Source organism: Ursus maritimus, unplaced genomic scaffold (assembly GCF_017311325.1).
Source record: "Ursus maritimus isolate PB19 unplaced genomic scaffold, ASM1731132v1 scaffold_11, whole genome shotgun sequence".
Lineage (NCBI taxonomy): Eukaryota > Metazoa > Chordata > Mammalia > Carnivora > Ursidae > Ursus > Ursus maritimus.
The window spans coordinates 33,157,258-33,178,266 of NW_024423453.1; the positions used below are offsets into that span (position 1 = coordinate 33,157,258).

The 21,009-nt window shown below is 33.5% G+C and overlaps 1 protein-coding gene across 1 annotated transcript in view; it reads left to right on the forward strand.

Moving 5' to 3' along the window:
* Positions 1-21,009, forward strand: part of USP38 (ubiquitin specific peptidase 38) — a 30,866-nt gene that overhangs the window by 8,150 nt on the left and 1,707 nt on the right. Inside the window, exons 3-9 of the mRNA XM_008685433.2 lie at positions 643-772; positions 2,470-2,571; positions 6,018-6,176; positions 8,708-8,901; positions 11,467-11,560; positions 13,908-14,014; positions 15,175-16,537. Of these exons, the coding sequence (XP_008683655.2) occupies positions 643-772; positions 2,470-2,571; positions 6,018-6,176; positions 8,708-8,901; positions 11,467-11,560; positions 13,908-14,014; positions 15,175-16,537 (2,149 nt within the window). The remainder of the gene's footprint in view (positions 1-642; positions 773-2,469; positions 2,572-6,017; positions 6,177-8,707; positions 8,902-11,466; positions 11,561-13,907; positions 14,015-15,174; positions 16,538-21,009) is intronic.

Consider the following 21,009-nt stretch of genomic DNA (forward strand, 5'->3'; position numbering starts at 1 on the left):
CATTGTGATTAATATTTAACATTAAGGATAGTCTCCATCACACCCCATATTACTTTGTCTTTATTTCCGTTAAACTGGGTTGATATTCAAGAAGAACACTCACTAATTCTATTTGAGGCCATTTAGTGTATTAACACATTCAGTGCCCTTTTATCTATGTAAAGCTTCCTTTTTTGTCTTGGTATAGTAGGATAAGGAAAGGGATGAAAAGACCTGTTTCACAATTCAAAATAGTCATTTTCAACAGCGTGTTTCCTATTTAGACTGCATAGTCACCAGAAAGGAGGAATTTTGTTTCTGTGTATCTTAGTCCAGTTACATTTGAACTCCTCTTAGAGTAAATTTGCCTAATAAATTCTAGCTAGCACTGTGTAGAATCAACTTAAAACTGCATTTATGTGAAATGACACATTATCAGAAATTCTTTTTATTGAAATATGTAAGAAACTATCAGCTTACAAGATTGGGAACTCCTTGAGTACAAGAACCTTTATACTCATTTCTGAATCTTGAACAGTGCTTTTCACAAGCAAGCTCAGTAAGTATTGAGTCACAAAGGGAGGGGTTATTACTATAACTCTTGTTATTCCAAAGATGTTGAAAATATTTTCAAGACTGGTAGTTTTGTTTTTCAATTTTCAGAATGATTGACTGGCTATCCTGGCCATTGGCTCAGCATGTGGATACATGGGTGATTGCACTCCTGAAAGGACTGGCAGCTGTCCAGAAGTTTACTATTTTGATAGATGTTACTTTACTGAAAATAGAACTGGTAAGTAGAAGTATATAAATCCATTAGAATGAATGGTCTCAATATTTAATCTTTGGGTAGTCCCCTTTAAAGCATCTAATGTTAAATATGTTCTTGTTTTTGGTTTTGTTTTGAATCATAATTTTGAAATAGAAATTAAGAATGGTATTGAAGTATAGATAATTAAAATAGTTTTGCTGTTTTCAAGTATCTAATATGAAAACATATTCATCCCATTATCTCTTAAATCCAATTAATCAAGCTTTTACCACCATTATTCTACCACAACTATCTTTGACAACGGTGCCTTCTAGTACTGCTAAACTCGGGAGTTATTTCTTAGGCCTCCTCTCATTTGACCAATCAGCAGCATTTGACACAGTTGATCACTCCCTCTTGAAACACTTGTCTCACTTAGTTTTTGTCTTCGTTCTCTTGGCTTTTGTCCTACTTTACTGGCACCTCAGTCTCCCATTATGGATCTTTCTAACTTTAGAGTGCTTTACAGTTTCATTTTTGAGCCATTTTCTTCTCAGTCCATTCTCACAGCATATGTGTCCCATGGCTTTAAATAACGTTTCTAAGTTAATGACTGCCAGGTATATATTTCTTGTTCATTATTTTCCCATGAACTCCATAGTCATGTATCCAAGTCTATACTCGAATCTCAAATTCAGCTTATCCACGATCTAATTTCTGATTTTTCCCTCCCACACCTGGTCTTCCCCATCTTAAATAGCGACTCTATCCTTCTACTCACTCAGGACAAAACCTGAAAGCTATCCTTCTTTCTTTTCATTCTCTGTCAGCCCTTATCCTATAAATCCTATTGATTCCACCTTTAAAATGTCCAGAATCCTACTACTTTTAACATGAAACAGAAACTACCACCTTGGTCCAAAGCCCTCATCATCCCTTGCTGTACGAATTGGAGTAATCTCCCTGCTCCTGACCTTGGGCCCCTACATGTGTCACACAACTGCATGATCTAGCCCACTGCTGCTTCTCTCCTTGAGTCTCCCACTATTATTGCCTCAGTCTCTGTACTTTGCTTACACTGCCATCTTTGCTCTGTCTCTAGTACACCAGGCTGGAGACCTCCGGGCCTTTCTAGTGCTTGGCCTTTGCCTTGCTTATGCTCTTCTCCCAGGTATCTGCAGGCTTACTTTCATTTCCTTTAGTTTTTTATAGTCAGATGTCACCTTTTAAATGGCGCATTTTTGAATACCCTAATAAAGGCCCCTTTGCCACTCAGCAGTCCCTATTCTTCATACCCTGTTTTCTTGTATTTATCTCTATGTTACTTTTTATTGTCTACCCAACCTGAAGACCGTAAGCCCTATCAAATTAGAGATTTTTTTAATCCACTATTGTGTCCTCAGTACCTAGAATAATGCCAAGCAATAGTAGGTACTCAGTCAATGTTTGTTGAATGAAATCCAATGAAGCGTGGGCTAAGGAATGATCACTTTGTAGGTAAGGCTTGACAGATTTGTATTTGATTAAGGGGTTTTAAGAGTTGTTTAGGCCACTATATTACCTTGATCTCTGTCATGTTGTTATTTCCCAACTTTCTCTCCCAAAGTAACATGTTATGATAGAACTTTCCAGGAATGGGGATAGTCATATAAATATTTTTTGTCCAAGGAAAATAGGCACTAATTGGGTTAATGATTTCCCTACAAACTCTTAAGGTGGATGTCTTATCTTTTTTGAAGGTTTTTAATCGACTTTGGTTTCCTCTTGTGAGACCTGGTGCTCTTGCAGTTCTTTCTCACATGCTGCTCAGTTTTCAGCATTCTCCAGAGGCATTCCATCTGGTAAGTTAGGACACAAGCTTTCTGCACTGCAGAACTTTGTGTTAAAATTTTAGTTTAATATGGAGTCATATTTGTATATAGTGAAAAAGATTGTAGGTTAGTCCTGACTCTGTTTTCTTGTAGCTTTATGATTTCTTAGAAAATTGAGGTTGTGGGATTTTCCTCCAAAGAATATATTTTCAGAATGTTTTGAGTCTCACCAAAACTGCTGCACTTGCAACCACTACCAGCTGTTGAATATTATTGCTCTACATGAGAGATGTCACGTGTCGGTGTCACTGATGGTTGTCTGTTCACGTAGGAACAGTGTAGAAGGAAAATGCTTTAGAATTTCAGAAACGTGAAGCATCAGGTGTTGTTTTATAGTCCCAGAATTAAGACTGCATTCTCTCCCAGCCCAGAGCCTACAAATCCTATTATACCTTTAAAATATATCCAGAACTCTACCACTTTTAATGAGCTACCTCACTGGTTTTGATTTGATTTGATTTGATTTCAGTTCTTTGATTATCAGTCATTACAGATGGAAATGACAAAATGTTATTTTGAGAACCTGTCCATCTCTCTAGTGCATCACAGGCACTAGATTGCTTCCTCTAGGGTCTGATCCCATTTTACAGGACTAGAACCTCATTATTAGTATGCCCACAATGTAAATATCTTAGGAATGCTGACCCAGTATGAGCAAATTCAAGGGAGACTGATGATGAAGTGCTGAATTCCAGTTGTTGATTATTAGCTAGAAATAAAACTAGCCTCAAAGATCCATATACATACTTAGGCTGCTTAGTGCCTCACTGCCACTGAAGGAAAATCTGCAGGCTTTATAGAAAGTAATAAAGATAATAAAAGATAAAGATCCTTACAGCAAGTAATATTATACATTGTCACGTAGAATGGGTTTTTCTGAGAATTTCTACAGTTAATCGCGTAATTGATGATCTTGACCGTCAACCAATAACCTTATATCTGTTTGTTACATAAACAGAACTCAAAACTTGAGCTAAGATAGCATGTGTACTAGCTAAGTCTAACAAAGTAAAGAACATCAATTATTTGTGTCTGTCTTCAGGCACAATCATGTGTAGGCCATTTGAGGAAAGATTTATTTTCAGATTTTCTGAGAGGGAGATTCTCTAATAAAACTTACTCATCCATTCTAATGTTTATTGCTCTTCACACTGAGGACATTTCTTAATCTCTCTGATTAGTCATTGATGCCATACTGTAAACCTATTTCTTGGCTTCCAGTTTTTTCAAAAGATGGAAAACATCTCCATATGTTGTATTGCTTCTTTTTCTGAAAAACATAGTTGAAATAAAAATGGCTGACTTTGAAATATTGGCTTATTGAAATACTGATATGAAATCATTTATTTAAGGATTAGGTAGATCTGAAATTGAAAATATCGTCTGGCTTAGTAAATTCTAAAAACTAAGATCTAATTATTGCCTACATACTGTGCATAGCCTGACTGGCTACTCAACTAAAATAAACTTGGGCATCTCGTGGTGGGTCTTATAGTAGTTATATCAACTATAACTCTAACTCAGTGAAGGCAGAGGTTTAGAAGTTGTTAACTGTGAGCAATAACCTGAAATCACCAACATCGTTATTCATAGCATTTTAGAGCAAACCAAGATTAATGTTATAATGTATGTTATTACAGACTAAATCGCTTTTCATATCCTTTTTATAAGTGGAAAGAAATTTATTTTAAACAAAAGAAAAATATCAAAGTTTCTAATAAGTTATACACATTTTCTCAAATAGTAACTTCAGTTTAGTGAGTATTACAGTAATGTCCACAAATATTTAGATTTGCTCACTTAAACTTTCAAGCAGTTAGAAGGTAATAGCCTGCTTGGACATATATCTCTATGCCTGTAAAGAACTTAGTCTCATTTCTATGTCAGTGACAATTTTGACCATATAGGATATAATAGTAGGCAACTATATTATCTGATTGCAAAGACCAAATCTACAGTAGGAAGGCTTTCGGAAGATTTGGAATTGTAAATTATATAATCATTTTTTAAAAATTATTTTATCTTCTCTTCCATTTCTCTCTCTCTTTTCACCTGTGAGGACACAAAATAATTTTGGTGTTTTGCAAGAAACAAAACACTGCTATTTTAGCAAGAAAGTATCTGATAAATACGGCTTTAGAGAGCAAAATTATAATTCAGCTTTGTTTAGAAAAGAGAGATGAGAGCAGTAGAGTGAACTCATTAGGAACTGATGGTTTCATGGTCAAAATAATACCTTTGATGGACATAAGATCAAAGAAGGTAGTGCAAAAGCTAAAATGTGATTTTAAGACCTCAAACATGGAGTCAGAGCAAAATGAGAATAGCACTGTTAATTTAAGAATATGATTGTTCCTTTCAGAAGGAACAAAAGGGAGTTGATTATGATACTACTATAATTGTTATTATTGCCATTTGGTGGTAAGACCATAGAGCCATAACTGCACTTTTATCACAAGTTAGCAACCAGAAAAATGTTCTACAAATAGTACATAATAATATTAGAGGCCTTTTACATATGAAGTATAAATGTGTATTACTAGATTATGATTAATAATTAACTGGAACAAGGATACCACCGCACTAACGGAATGAGCCATTTCTGCAAAACCGAGTTTATCTTGTTAATAACCTCTTGAATATGTGATGACTCTGTATTGACCTTAGTCTAATTATATAATGATAGGACACTGTTGTGCTTATTATCAATACTAAGTTTTCTACATGTTTTTAAACAATGAGCATTTTAGATTTCCCTTTTATTTTTAACTCCAATTTCTTAAAAATAATAAAAATTTCTGATTCCATTTATTTTTAGAACCATCTCCTCTTTTTGGAGGTGGGGATTTGGAGTCGTTAATAAGGAAAAACATGCTAACGTAAGACATCTTCCCTATACTTATCTAAAAGAAGAGCCAAGCTGTAATTCTAGTTACTTCAGTTACTTTCTTGAAGTAGACTTTAATATGCAATGCACAGTGTTTAATTCTTTCAAGTGAAAAATCTAAAATTCACACTAGGTGGAGCTCTTAAGCTAATTTTAGGTTTATCTTTTAAAAATTTGTTCCTACTGAACAGTCTGGTAAATATAATAGTCCTAACATTTTTCAACCTAACATTTTTCAGAATGGCAGAAGTGACTAAGTCTTCTATTTTGTACCTGAGTTTATGTTTTAGATGGAGTATAAGGATAAGGAGAGGGGTTTTATATGGAATTAAAATGATATGTGACTTTGAAACTTGATTTATCTTGATATTCTGGAAATTTTAACTTCATAACTTTTTTAGAAAAGGACTATGACTGAACATACAAAAAAGTACTTGCTGATCATGTAACGTTTGCATTCCATTTGTAGTCTAGAGAATTTGTTGCCCATTTGTATAAATTGAGGAATGTTTGTCTTTTTTCTCTTCAGATTGTTCCTCACGTAGTTAATTTGGTTCACTCCTTCAAAAGCGATGGTCTGCCTTCCAGTACAGCCTTCTTAGTGCAGTTAACAGAACTGATACACTGTATGATGTATCATTATTCTGGATTTCCAGATCTCTATGAACCTATTTTGGAAGCAATAAAGGTATGATGGTAGTTACACCAATATTTGTACAGCTGCAGACCATAGTGTGATAGATGAATGTAGTGAAACATTTATACAACTAGGTATTCAGCTTACTATTCTATGGTAATATGCTTTTTATTTGAAAAATGTAATTAGAATCAGAGTTCATTAATATTTAGGGAGTAATTTCTTATTTGCTATAACTAATCTAAATTAATAAACATATTTCTTCAGTTCTACAATGCCATCAATTATAAGGCATATCTTTAAATTTATAACAGCTGTTGGGGAAATTTGTTTAAAAAGAAATGCTACATTAAGTAAATATATACATCACCACCGTATCCCAATATCAGAAGTGTTAAAATATTTTTTTAAAGATTTTATTTATTTATTTGTGAGAGAGAGAGCACGAGCAGGGGGAGGGACAGAGAGAGGGAGAAGCAGACTCCCACGGAGCAGGAAGCCCAACATGGGGCTTGATCCCAGGACTCCTGGATCATGACCTGAGCCGAAGGCAGATGCTTAACTGACTGAGCCACCCAGGCTCCTATAATAGTGTTAAAATATTTAAGAACATCTTAGAATCAAGAAAAGGCAGTTTAATAAAATATTTGACTTTGTTTCCTTACTTGTTTTTATTCCATTTTTGCTATGGACTGTTCATGAATTTCCATATTTTATAGAATCTTTACTTGAGTTCTTTGTGAACTTAACCCGGTTTTTCAACTCTGTGTAGATAGTAGACCTAAAAAGTACTGATTCTGTTTGTCTTAAAGAATGGGTCACGATAGGGGTGCCTGGGTGGCTCAGTCATTAAACATCTGCCTTCGGCTCAGGGTGTGATCCCAAGGTCCTGGGATTGAGTCCCGTGTCAGGCTCCCTGCTCTGCTGGGAGCCTGTTTCTTCTTCTCCCACTCCCCCTGCTTGTGTTCCCTCTCTCACTGGCTGTCTCTCTCTCTCTCTGTCAAATAAATAAATAAAATCTTAAAAAAAAAAAAAAGAATGGGTCACAAGTGTTCGCACTTCACTCTTAAATTTACTGCATAATAAGGGTGTTGCAAAAGAATTGCAAAATTTGCCTCAGTCAGACCTAATCAGAAGTTATTAGAAATCAGTGCTATTAGTAATGTTGCTTTTTGAGATCTGAAATACAAGATAAGTCTCATTATCTTTATTACCTCTTCTGTATCTGAAACGAATACAGAGCTTATTCTTTTTACTACATAGCTAGCTAAATCAAATGGATTTTGGTTGAACCCAAAACAAGACTGTTGAGCAGTTAATGTATTCCACTAGTGTGACATTTGACACTTTAGAAGTAAATGCTTTTATGTATAGGAGCATTTTATCATGGATTTAATAGTAATGTTTGTCTCTTTCTATGGTATCTGTGTCCACAGATGAAACCTCTTGCTGTTAATTGCCATTTTTCAGTGCTTTACATATTGAGAATTCTCATAACTGAAATAGGCTCAGAGGAAGCAAGGTTCTCTTAATCCAAGGGCAACACTTTTCTAGTAACTGTCAACCACAAGAAAATTAAAAGATTAAAATTCCTTCAGAAAATGTTTTCTGAGTTCTAGGCACCAGGTGGTAATAGCAGTCCGAAAAAAGGCTTAATGATGTTACCAACTTTCATTATTCTCCATTGCTCTATTCATGCTTGAAATCACTTAGATTTAAAATTGTATCTTGGGGCACCCGGGTGGCTCAGTTGGTTAAGTGTCTGCGTTTGGCTCAGGTCATGATCCTTGGGTCCTAGGATCGAGCCCTCCATCGGGCTCCCTGCTTATTGGGGAGCCTGCTTCTCCCTCTCCCTCTCCCTCTGCCGTTCCCCCTGGTTGTGCCTGCTCTATCTCTCTCTCAAATAAATAAATAAAATCTTTTAATAAATAAATAAATTGTATCTCAAATATCAAAGAGCAGATAAAAGAATCTGTATCTTACAAATAATAATTTTCTATATTGTTAAACACGAGATCGAGTTTTATTTTTCGAAGTCAGAGGTCATTGTGCTTAGGTGCTTTCGTTTTTCATCCCCTGATTGCTGTGAGCTTTTATTTCTAAGGGTTAATATTGAGTAAATAGTAGTTGGTGAATGAAAAGGAGATATTTTTTACTTTCACTAGAAAATTTGAAAGCAAATTGTTTGTTATTCAGTTGTGTGCTAATTAAGTCTTCATTCTAGTGCCTTGGAGTAGCACTGCAGTATACTCTCTGATCTCACAGTTTCATTCTGAAACATTTTGCTGGCACACTGGAAACATAAGTAGTTCAAATATGATTTGAATTCCTGGTTCTTGAATATTTCTTAACTTGATAAACTCTACTTTAGGATGTACTTATTTATTTTAGGAGACAATTATTTTTGCCATGTAATATAATGTAACTTTTTCTGACGACTGGTCAAGTGTTAGGGGTGATTTCAAAACTGAGTGGAAGAAAAGAAAGGTTAAATGTCAGTGGAAGAACCTTCTTTATGGTATTAATTAATTTAATAACACAGTTTATATTTTTAAGCTATTTCTCTTCTTGATGATCCACAGAATTTTCCTAAGCCCAGTGAAGAGAAGATTAAATTGATTCTCAGTCAAAGTGCCTGGACTTCTCAATCCAATTCTTTGGCCTCCTGCTTGTCTAGACTTTCTGGAAAATCTGAAACTGGGAAAACTGGTCTTATTAATCTAGGAAATACATGTTATATGAACAGTGTTATACAAGCATTGTTTATGGCTACAGAGTAAGTTTAAATTTGAACCTTTTTTGTTAACTGTAGAAATTGATGCATACTGATGAAATGTAAGATGGTGGGGTTGTCTTCACATTATTTCTTATAAATGGCAGAAATATTAATATTTGTATATAATTGCCTTATTCAGAAATGAAATTGCTTTCAGTGCTCAGGAACTATTAAAATGTTAATTTATATAAATTCTGCTTTATATTTATATTATGTATTGCATTGAGAATCTTTTGAATTATTCTGGCTTGATATTTATTAGTACAACAGAACGATTAAGTGGGCTTATTCCAAAGAGTTTAAGTATCCTCAAGTACTGATTTATTATTATTCTGTAAGACAGTGTATTTTTTTAACCTATATATCTTTTAAGGGAGTTATGTTTAGTTTTTTCTGCTTGTAGATATTTTGCAGTTTATCAGATTGATAATTTCTTTGTTACTGTGAAAGAAGCTTAAGCTCTGTTTCCCTCCACAAGTTGTAGATACTGAACAAATATATAAACATACATGTTCCTTTGTCCTCTTACAGATTTACTTTCAAATTCATTTTCTTTTGCAGCCAAGCAAATACGAAATCAGAGGTTGTTAGCTATGTGTTATCTGTAACAGTACAAAATAATGATAAACTTTTCCTAAAGACAAAAACATGGTTGGATTTTTCCTTTCATCGCCAGTAGAGTGTTTATGGAACTTGACCAAAGATCTTTACAAGTTGAGTTCCATGCCTTTGTAAGTTTTTATGTCTACCTTGAGGAATCGTAAACTAAAAGATGAAGAATTAGGTTTATTTTATTTTCTGGCCCCAGATATACTATCAACACTAAGGTGTGTTTTTTCTGTTTGGCTCAGTGTTTTATTTTTTTATTTGTTTGTATTTGAGATTTTTAATTTTTTTAAAAAATGTGTACACTTAGACACAAGTGATACTAAGCATGAAACTAAATTCAAATCTGTATCTCACCACCAGAGGTCATCTAGTCCAGCCAGATGATAGTGAAAGGAGACACCCAAAGCAATTGTAACCAGCAACAGCAATTCAAAGAGCCATGTTATCGAATAAGCCAGTGATACTATCTAAGAATAGGCACATAGCATATTTTATTTCTTTGGCAATATGTGAATTCTTTGTGATTTAAAAAAAATAAATTCAGAAGTATATAAACTAAAAATCAGACATAAAAAAAATTTTTAATCAGACATCCCCATTCGCAAAAGTAATTTGTTAACAGTTTGTGTGCATTGTTTCAGATAATTTTTTTACAGTTACAAGATTTTATCTAGAACAAGAACAAATGCATTGTTTTTAAAAAATATTTATAATCTTATTTATATAGTTTTTTTCCAGCACTTGCTTTTATCTTTTAACGATTCGTGGTTGGAAGTATTCCCATGGTAGGGTAGTGACAGAACTGTCATTCTGAATAAATAGATGTACTATATTTTATTTTACCCTACTCCTATTGATGAACATTAGGTTGTTTTGTTCATAATTAACATCTCTCTGCCCATATGCAAATGTAGAGGATTTGCTTTGAATAGGGTATGCCAAATTGCTCTCCAGAAAGACTGAGGCGTTTGAACTTATATACTAATATATAATTGTACCTGTGACCCCATACTTTTAGCAGTACTTGTTATAGTTAGTCTTTGAAATTTTTCCTAATTGGGGGAAAAATGTCTTTTTGCTTTAAGTTGCAGTATTGCTGACCATTACAGAGTTTTCTCTATATATTTTTCTTGTTCATTTGTGTTTGTTTTCTGAATAACCTGTTCTTTCTTTTGTGCACCTTTCTATTGGGTCTTTTTCTTTTTCATATTGGTTTATATAGACTCTGGATGATAATCCTTCATTACATGCCCTCTTCCTGTTAGTGTGATTCAAATTTGTAGAGTGTTTCATTTGTAATTTTTTATTTTATGTAGTGAAATCTGCTATTTCTCATTTGTAGTGTCTGAGTTGTAGGAAGGCTTCCCCCTCGATGTTTCCCCCCTCTTTTCTTTTAAATACTTCAGTAGTTTTCTATTTTACATTATCTCATTACTCCTCTGTGACATTTGCAATAATGTAAAATTTTATTTAATTCCATCTTTTTTTCAAACGGATACTGAATTGTTCCTATTCACATGTTTGAATAATTTATCCTTTTCCCATCCTGTACTTCTACCACATTCTTTAAATCACTCTAACATTGTAGTATGTTTTGTTGACAATATATTTTTTTATTTCATGCAGGTGCGTGAAAGAATTTAAAAGTTACTTATTTAAGTTATTAATTAATAGCTTAATCAATTTCTATTTGCTAATCTAGAAAATAGGAATGCCGTGTGACAGCACATAGGCCATTGCCTGGTCCCATAGTAACTGTTTTGTTTATTGTCATTCTTCCCTTCCTTCCTTCACTACATTGTGAGTAGTAACTCTGCTAGGTAAAGGGCCATCAGGTGAATGATGTTTTACTTAGAAGACAACAAGTTTTTGAACTAACTACCTTTTAACTTTTAAAAAATGCATGTGTGTATGTATGTACATGTATACAAGAATCACTGTTTTATTCCCTTTCAGTTTCAGGAGACAAGTATTATCTTTAAATTTAAATGGGTGCAATTCATTAATGAAAAAATTACAGCATCTCTTTGCCTTTTTGGCTCATACACAGGTGAGTGTAAGTGTGTATAGTATGTATATGTTAACTTCATTGGTAGTATTCTTTAAAGTTCACATTTTACCAAACTTGGTGAGTCTTTTTTAAATAATATATATTTGACACAGCAGAACAAATCCACTTAGATGTGCTAAAGAGATCCTGCCTAAAATCAGGATATGCTCTAAGTTTTTATTTCTTCCCCCTGGTTTTCATTCCGGTAGATGAATATTATGCTGACCCTTTGTTCTAATTATTATAGATAAAATCTGATTTTCACCCCAATAAATAAGCTTCTTCATGAAGAAGTCTTTTTAAATGCATCTTTAATAGTTTAAAGATACTAAAGTGATAGATTTTTCACAATAATAAATAATTAAAATAATTTTGTGGCACATTGGCTTCTTTTTTCTCCTGTTTCTAATATAGGTACACTCTCATTCTTATTATGACCAAAATTTTAAGCTCTAGAACTTAACGGATAAACAACTTTATCTGTTAAGTTCTAAGGCTTAAAATTTTATGATGATCTTTTATTGTCCACAAATTAATCCAAGGAAATGAATTTATGCTACTGGCAAGAAAGTCACATATAGTAAACATTCATTCAAGAGACATTTATTGAGAGACACAATATGGAGTCTGATAAGCATTCAGAGGGGAAGGGAATCCTTATGCTCAAGGAACTCTTAAGTTTTGAGCAGTACATATGAATAATGTATATATCATTTATAAATAATGTATATTATTATTTTCTGCTTTTACTCTGATTGTCTTTTTTACAGAATTCTAAAAGAGTAGGTGGGAGAGTCAGAAGAGAAGATAGCTTTAGTGGGATTGAGTTGATAAGGATGCCTTGTTTCCTATCTATAAGTTGTGAAATAGCTTAAGTATAACTCCTTAAGTGGAAAAAATTAATATATGAGTGATGGCCTGTAAGTAATAATATACTCAAAGAGATAATTTTATTATTCTCTTTCTGAGGAAAATATGTCCACAAATTAAATTTAACATCTCAGGACCAAGGGAGATGAAATCTCTTCCCTCCGACTGCCAGACATTATTTTCCTAGTAAATTGATTTCTGTGCTTGATTTATCACTAGTCTATATTTACCGTATACTATATAAAATGTATATCTGTGTGTATATGTACATATAAATATATTATATATATTATCTTACTGAATCAGGGCTGTTAGAAAAAAATTATAGGAGGGTTCCATGCTCCCAAGGAAAGAAGAAAGGAATTCACAAGAGAACCTAATGAAAGTTCTATCACAGTTGAGATGTTTTCTGATAGGGAGCCAACAAGGATTGTTTTAGGTAGATGGATTTCCTTATATAATTGAAAAGGCTTTTTTTTCTTATAATTGAGAAAGCTAACATTCATTGAGCATTTAAATGTGCCTAGCTTCTATCCTAAGTAGTTTACATGTATTATTTCTTAATCCTCAAAAACAATCTATGAAGTAATAAGGTAGTATCCCCATTTTACAGATGAAGAAACTAGGTTTACATTACGTGCTTTTCAGAGTCATGCAAACAAGTGTCAAATTGGGGTATGAACCAAATGACTCTAGAGCTTATGCTCAACTAGTATGTTAAAGTTCCTTCCTTCCGAATCCTATCAACACCTCTATTTTGATAAAATTTTTCTTAACTGGGGACTCTGTTTTATACCACAAATATTCAAAATGTCAGGAGAATTCTAAGTTTTCAAGTTATAATCACATCTCTTTAGATGCCTTTTCAGTTCCTTTTCATTGTTGCAAAATCTAGGATTTGAACCAAGAATGCTTCAAAGTCAATGAGCAGCCCCTTCACTAGACCTCCTCCACGCCAAAAAAAATCAGCAAGGACCCTAAACAGTATACTTACATTGTGTGCACTTAGGAAATGTATATCTAGTCAAAGAAATTTTCATCCAAAGTAGATATGCATGGCCGTCAGTACTCCCCTTGTTATTTTATCCAAAATGTCTTTTTCAGATTTTGTTTTTCAAAAAGTTATGGATGCAAGGATATGCCTGTCATAGAGGGATAATGCCAGTAGCATTGTAGTAAGTGTTCGAGAGACCTGGGTTCTAATGTGACTCCCTCTGGCACTATTTTAGCTGTATAACCTCGGGCACGTTACATGTTTCTCTAAATGTTAATTCTTATCTGCAGAACGAGAAGTTATGATTGAAGATTACCTAAATTTATTTCTAATTTTATCTGTCTCCATTTCTGGCACTTTGTAGTAGGGTTAAGTGCAATGTAATTTTAATTAATCTTCATTAAACATTGTATAGTAAGATTTCAGTTATTTGATTCATGGTGTGAGAATCACTTCCTTGTATTTTCTCTACTGATAATCAAGAGAGAAGCATATGCACCTCGGGTATTCTTTGAGGCTTCTAGACCTCCATGGTTTACCCCCAGATCACAGCAAGACTGTTCTGAATACCTCAGGTTTCTGCTAGACAGGTAAAAAGTATTTTGAAAGTTATGATTTGAATTGTTCTCTTTCATAACGGATTATTTCTATGGCATATTGTTTTTGCCTTCAAAAACATATTTCAGGCGTTAACCTTTAAATACCTTGCATTTACTATATATATTTAAGTGTGCTTTTGTTTTTAATTTGGTTTCTTTTTTTGATTTTCTTACTTTGGACCAGCTGTTCTCAGAGTGTGGTAGAAAGACCCCCTAGGGATTCCAAAAACATTTTCAGGAGTCTTCCCTTTTCTAAGTATATATCTGTGTGTATGTAATTGAGGCCAGATTTTCTTCATATGCTTCATCCAGAACAACATACCACAATAGATTGAATGCAGAGCAGCTATGAGGATCCTGCTGTCTTCTGTTAAGCCAGATACTTAAAATATTTGCAAAATGTAAAACAATGCCATTCTTCTCACTAAATTTTTGGTTTTAGAAAATATGACTTTTCATAATGAATATTATTAATATTAACACATAATGGGTTTATTGTTTTCAAATCTATTATTACTTTTATACTCAGTTTTTGAATACAGTAAATTTTATTGCTGGGTATAACCACATGAGTGAAAGCTGTTGGGTTCCTCAATTTTCCTCAATTACTTTTAAGAATATAATGGGATCTGGAGACCAAAAAATTTAATAGTTGCTCCTTTAGACCAGTGCATAGTTAGATGAGTTTGGTATATTTTATTGTCTCCTTACCACATAGTTAATAAAACCTTTATCTTCTTCTCCAGATCTTTGCCTCCCTTCTGTTACATGAATGACTAGTAAAGTTGGTTGAACTTAACATGTGCAATCAGCTAAGGACATGTGGAGTGGCTTCTCTGTACCAGGCTTTGTATGAGATGTCAGGCAGACAAAGTTATGTAAGATAATTAGTGGACATATATCATTTACTGTCATGTAGTAAGTGCTATAAAATAGCAGTATGAAGAAAGAATGAAACTATACGGTAGTAATAGCCCCTAATTTCTAATCTACATTCTCAAATTGTTTGATTTTCCTCTTGATTGTTTAAATTAAGCATTATATTTGATTAAAATAATTTGGCTGTTTATATGAGCCACCAGTATTTTTAAATAGCAATGACATTGAAACTTAAGTGAAGCAACAATATAATGATACATACTGTCCTGCAGGCTACATGAAGAAGAAAAGATCTTGAAAGTTCAGTCCTCACACAAGCCTTCTGAAAGTCTGGGGTGCAATGAAACTTCTTCACAGGAAGTAGCCAGTAAGGCAGCTGTACTAACAGAAAGCCCTTGCACAAGTGATGGTGAGAAGACTTTAATAGAAAAAATGTTTGGAGGAAAACTACGAACTCACATATGTTGTTTGAACTGCAGGAGTACCTCACAAAAAGTGGAAGCCTTTACTGATCTTTCACTGGCCTTTTGTCCTTCCTCTTCTATTGAAAACTTGTCTTTTCAAGATGCAACATCATCACCCAATACACAAGATGGTGGTCTAATGCAAGCCAATGTACCTGGTCCTACAGAAGAACCAGGAGTTTTTAATCCAGCAACAGCTGCCTTTGTTTGTGACTCAGCTGTGAATGAAAGAATGTTAGGCAGTCCTTCTGATGAGTTTTGCTGTACTGAAAACACTTGTGTCCCCAATGAATCTAGCAGGATTCTTGTTAATAAAGATGTACCTCAGAAACCAGGAGGTGGAAACACACCTTCAGTAACTGACTTACTAAATTATTTTTTGGCTCCAGAGATTCTTACTGGCGACAACCAGTATTATTGTGAAAACTGTGCCTCTTTGCAGAATGCCGAGAAAACTATGCAAATCACGGAGGAGCCTGAGTACCTTATTCTTACTCTCCTGAGATTTTCATATGATCAAAAGTATCATGTGAGAAGAAAAATTTTAGACAATGTGTCACTGCCACTGGTTTTGGAGTTGCCAGTTAAAAGAACTACTTCTTTCTCTTCATTGTCAGAAAGTTGGTCTATAGATGTTGACTTCACTGATATCAGTGAGAACTTAGCTAAAAAATTAAAGCCTTCTGGAACTGAAGAAACTTGCTGCTCCAGATTGGTGCCATATCTATTAAGTTCTGTTGTCGTTCACTCTGGTGTGTCCTCTGAAAGCGGGCATTACTATTCTTATGCCAGAAACATCACAGGTACAGAGTCCTCATACCAGATGTGCCATCAGTCTGAAACTCGGGCGCTAGCGTCCTCCCAGAGTCATTTACTAGGGAGAAATAGTCCCAGTGCGGTTATTGAACAGGATTTAGAAAATAAGGAGATGTCAAAAGAATGGTTTTTATTTAATGACAGCAGAGTGACATTTACTTCATTTCAGTCAGTCCAGAAAATTACGAGTAGGTTTCCAAAGGACACAGCTTATGTGCTTTTGTATAAAAAACAGAACAGCACTAACAGTTTAAGTGGTAGCAGTTCAACCAGTGGACTCTGGGTAAATGGAGACCCACCTCTACAGAAAGAACTTATGGATGCTATAACAAAAGACAATAAACTGTATTTACAGGTAAGTTGGAAACAGAAGCTTCCATCATTTGTGGAAAATATTTAAACAATTGCTTTAACAGTGGTTAAATGAGTGCCCTAATTTTAAAATCCAACTTCTACATTTTCAAGGAATTTACAGAGTGGCAATTCTGAAATTTGAGTCTGGGTTTATATAAATGGGTTCAGCCTATATAAATTATCTTACTTTCTAATGCTATGAATTAATTATAAAAAGTTGCACTTAGATGCAATATAAAAGACCACACTTGTTTTTAATTACAAAAAATGTGATCATTATAAAACCATTCCATACAGAAATACAAGAAGCTTAGTAAAGTGCAAGTATCTTCCCTCTCCTCTTTAGTCCCACCTACCAGGGGAAACAGCTGCTGAATTTGGTGTTTATTCCATTCTAGACTATTTTACAGATATTTTAAGGGCACTTCCTAACAGGTGGATAAGATAAAGGACACCAATAGGTAGAATATGTTAAAAAAAAAAAAAAAAAAGAAAGAAAAGCATATTTGTATTCTTTAAGGACCTGAGCAATAAAACCAAGGAGCTAATAGAACAATTAGTGAATAAAAACTATGGAACAAAGGTTTCGTATGAGCTGAATTTACTTACAAATACACTTTTTGCAAGGAGTTAGTGATTTTATTACTTAAAAGTTAATAAAGATCTTGCTGCAAGTATTTTTCTCTGAAACCTGCCAACTTGCTAATAGCATAAGAACCAACACTAAATTATCGGTGAAATTGTAGGTGTATTAATTGCATAATCCAAGTGATTTTATGAGTTTACATAAGTTAAGTTCTAAAAATTTTGTGTTTGAAAATCACAAAGCTGAAAGATACAGATTAAGAGAAGAAATGGATCGCTATAGTGCTGATTTTTAGGAGGAAATTTTCTCAAAAGTTTTCAAATTGAGTGTACTATAAAATACTCAAATGATACATTGTTAAAGGAGTATGGCAGTGTTCTAGAGTAACACAAAAATAATATATTTTACAGAAAAAAAATTAGAAACAATATTTATTAAACCTGATTCACCACCAAAGATTCTTACATCCAGTCAGAGAAGGATTATGATCTAGGTAACAGGATGTATTCAACCATATCCTTCTTGCTTGATATTAAATAAGCACCAGATATTAATCATCATGATTCTTGAAGATTAGAAAGGAGGAGTAAGGGCAAGAGGGTTAGGTTGAAATAGAAATTTTCTGTGATATAAGATACAGAAAATAAGGCCAAGTACAATCTTGACTTGTGGAAATATGCAGATTATATATCAGTGATTGAGCAAAATAGTATATTTATCAAAGGAGAGAGACATGGGTTTTAAAAAGATGAGGAGCTACTCTATTTCTGTGATTGGATTGCCAAAAGCTCTTGTAACCATAACAACTACTTTATTACAGCCTACCTCCAAATGATTTTCTTAACTATTTACCCCCTTACAGTATTTACAGTATCTGAGTATGACAAGCCATTCTTTTCATTATTGTTTTAAGGCCTGTTGTCACTATAAAGGAAAGCTTTATGTACTTTGTTAATTCAGTTTTTCAGTGCTTATAGATGTTCTAAATTCCATCTGAAGTCTCAGATTGACAAGTTATTTAATGTAAAAAAGATATTGCCAAATTTTACATTAAGATATTTATGTTCCTGTATTAAGACAGGATATTAAATCAAAGCTTATTACCAAAGAACCTGTTTAAAGCAAATTATGGTAATAAATCCTCAACTCTTACTTAAAAACTTAAATACATTTATACTACGTCTTATTTACTTTTAAATACAATAATCTAATTGATTTATGTTGAGGTTTGAATTGTGATGGTTCTCATACTATTTAACTGAATCATTCTGGTATTTTAAGTTTGTGTTAAGAGACTATATTGTTTTGAATACATGGAACACATATATATGTTTTTGTTCTTATTTTCATTTTTGTTTTTACATTTTTGAGGTATAGTTCAAAATTTGTGCTCATTTCATATTAATAATGCTTTAAAATAGATTGCTATGTCAAGAATACAACTTTTAAGATTTAGCTTTATACCTACTTATAAAACAATCGCAAAAAATTAACCAAATCTTAGTGAAGGTAAGGATGTGGAGTGAACATTTTGAGTTCCTTTGCTCTCGAGTAGTACTGCAAATGAATTTACATCATAGTACAGTTCAGGGTAGCTACTTTCTTTTTTAATTCTTCATAATCACATTAGAAATTCATCTTCTGTAATTTTAACAAGCTGTTTTGGGGATTCCATTTTTAAATTTTACTAAAATCACATCTAGATTGACGTGTGTTGGAAAGAAACTCTTGCTCGTTCTGGTGTTGGTGAGATTAGTGATTTTGAAAAGTGGACAAAAAATCGTATGTGACCAAACCCTTTTCTGCTGTGTATCCTAGCCTGACACATAGGACAGCAGTGCAGACTGTGAATCACAAAGTAAATTTTGGGAAGGGCTTTTTCTTCATTTATTTCTTTCCCTTCAATCCAACTAGTGGTTAAGAAGTGTCTCTATTATTTTAGTGTCTGGACTCCAAAAATTATGCTTTTGGTTAGGATCCAGTGAGAGAAGTTTGTGTGAGTAGCACCAGCATCGTACCATGAAGATCACCACCTATCTCCACATGTCCACATCAACTACAGACAGAGCTTCTGTCCTTTCTTGTTTGGTTTCTTTCCTTTGTTTCTTAATATTTATCATACATACAGAAGAGTATACATAATATATCTGTGTAGTTTAAAGAAAAATTAAAGATGATTAATTTTATGTTAACATATTCATTTAAATGACAAATCTAAATATTCTGCAAATTATTTATCCCAAAGCAACTCCAGGCCTATAGTCCATTACTAAATAAGAATTAATTTTAATACTTGATATAAAATTGGGATATAAAATATGCACTATGAGAATTGTAACTTTTGACATTATACACAGTGCTTTCATCTATATGAAAAGAAGTTGTGAAGTTTTCCCTGCTCCAATCCATTAAGCTTATCTTCCGAAAACAGGATATCACACATTTTTCTCTGTCAGCCATATATTTATATAAGTAGATAAAAAGCAAAAAAGGAATATTCCTTTCTTGGTAAGCTGTCTTGAAATACAGTATAGTTTTCATGCATCTCAGAAGCAATGGAGTTAATTTTGTAGTGTGTGTATCCTTTAACACTGCTTCTGGGGGGGAGTTACTTTCTAACAAAATTTGCCGCATCTTTTGGGAGCAGAACTTCTTGAGCTCTACCTTGCATATTCAGTTTTATTAATTTCATTAGGGAACATGATCTATATCTGAAACCAGATCTTAGATACAGAGTCATTTTCGTTGCGTTTTTGGATGGTTTAACAGGTTATAGAGCTACAGCAATGAGGATTTTGTTTCTTATTTTTGTGTCTATTTCTTACATACATACCGATAGCTTTTATTTTCTACCTATAAAACTAAAAGTTTTAGTTTCTATTTTAATTCTTATTTTAATTTTACAGATTAAAAAATAGATTATGTCTTAAAAAACATTATACAAAGGAACCAGCACAGTAAATTAAAAAGTTTTTGAGAAGTATCTTGCAAATGAAGTTTTAAAAGCCTCTCTAAACCCTGCCTGAGACTGGTTAATTAGACCATTCTGTTACAAGGATTTCTTATCTAAGGTCATATTCAGCTATACAGATTTGTAATTCTTGATCATTTTTTTGTATTGGCAATCGCACAGCTGTCACTGTATGTTACGGAGAAATAAGGTGTTCATAATGTGAGAAATAGATGTCCAATTAAGCCTGGTTTTTTACTCCATAATAAAAAAGTGGGCATCTTGTGAAGAGGGGAGAATAGTTAACTAAAAAAATTTAGCTAGAAATTATAAAATAACACTACCTTGTCAGTTGGAGCAAAGTAACTGGGCTTTTAGTTGAAAATTGGAAATCGTATAGTTTTTATGATTACTGTTAAGTGTATTTTTGAAGTTCTTCGGGATGGTTATGCTGAACAAGTTAAGAGTAGCTTTTAGACGTTATTGATACTGACTTCATCTGAAAGTTATAGAACCTTTCCCAGAAAAATGGGTATATGCCAGAATATTTTACATTTTCTTCCAAGGAGTTCGTACCAGTTTTAGAATGCAATTTGACACCTTGCCAAATGAATTACCATTATTTATTTACATTTGCTCCTTCTGAAGCTAAGTAGCTATTAGTGTTCTAATCTGAGATCATTAATATTTATTGAGCACCTAATATGTGTCTGGCAGATAGGCCAGTCTGACTGGTTCCTGGTAAAAGTTCTGATAATCTGGTAGGGAAACGCTGTAACTAATACTGTAAGGAGATAGGCTCCATTTTCCTTAGCAATGTTATTGAAATCCTACCTTTATTTATTGAGCAGTATTCTAAGGAAAGGGTAGGCAACATTCAGCCTTCTTTCATTATTTATGCCTTTTACTGTATCACCCACATACAAAATAACCCCAC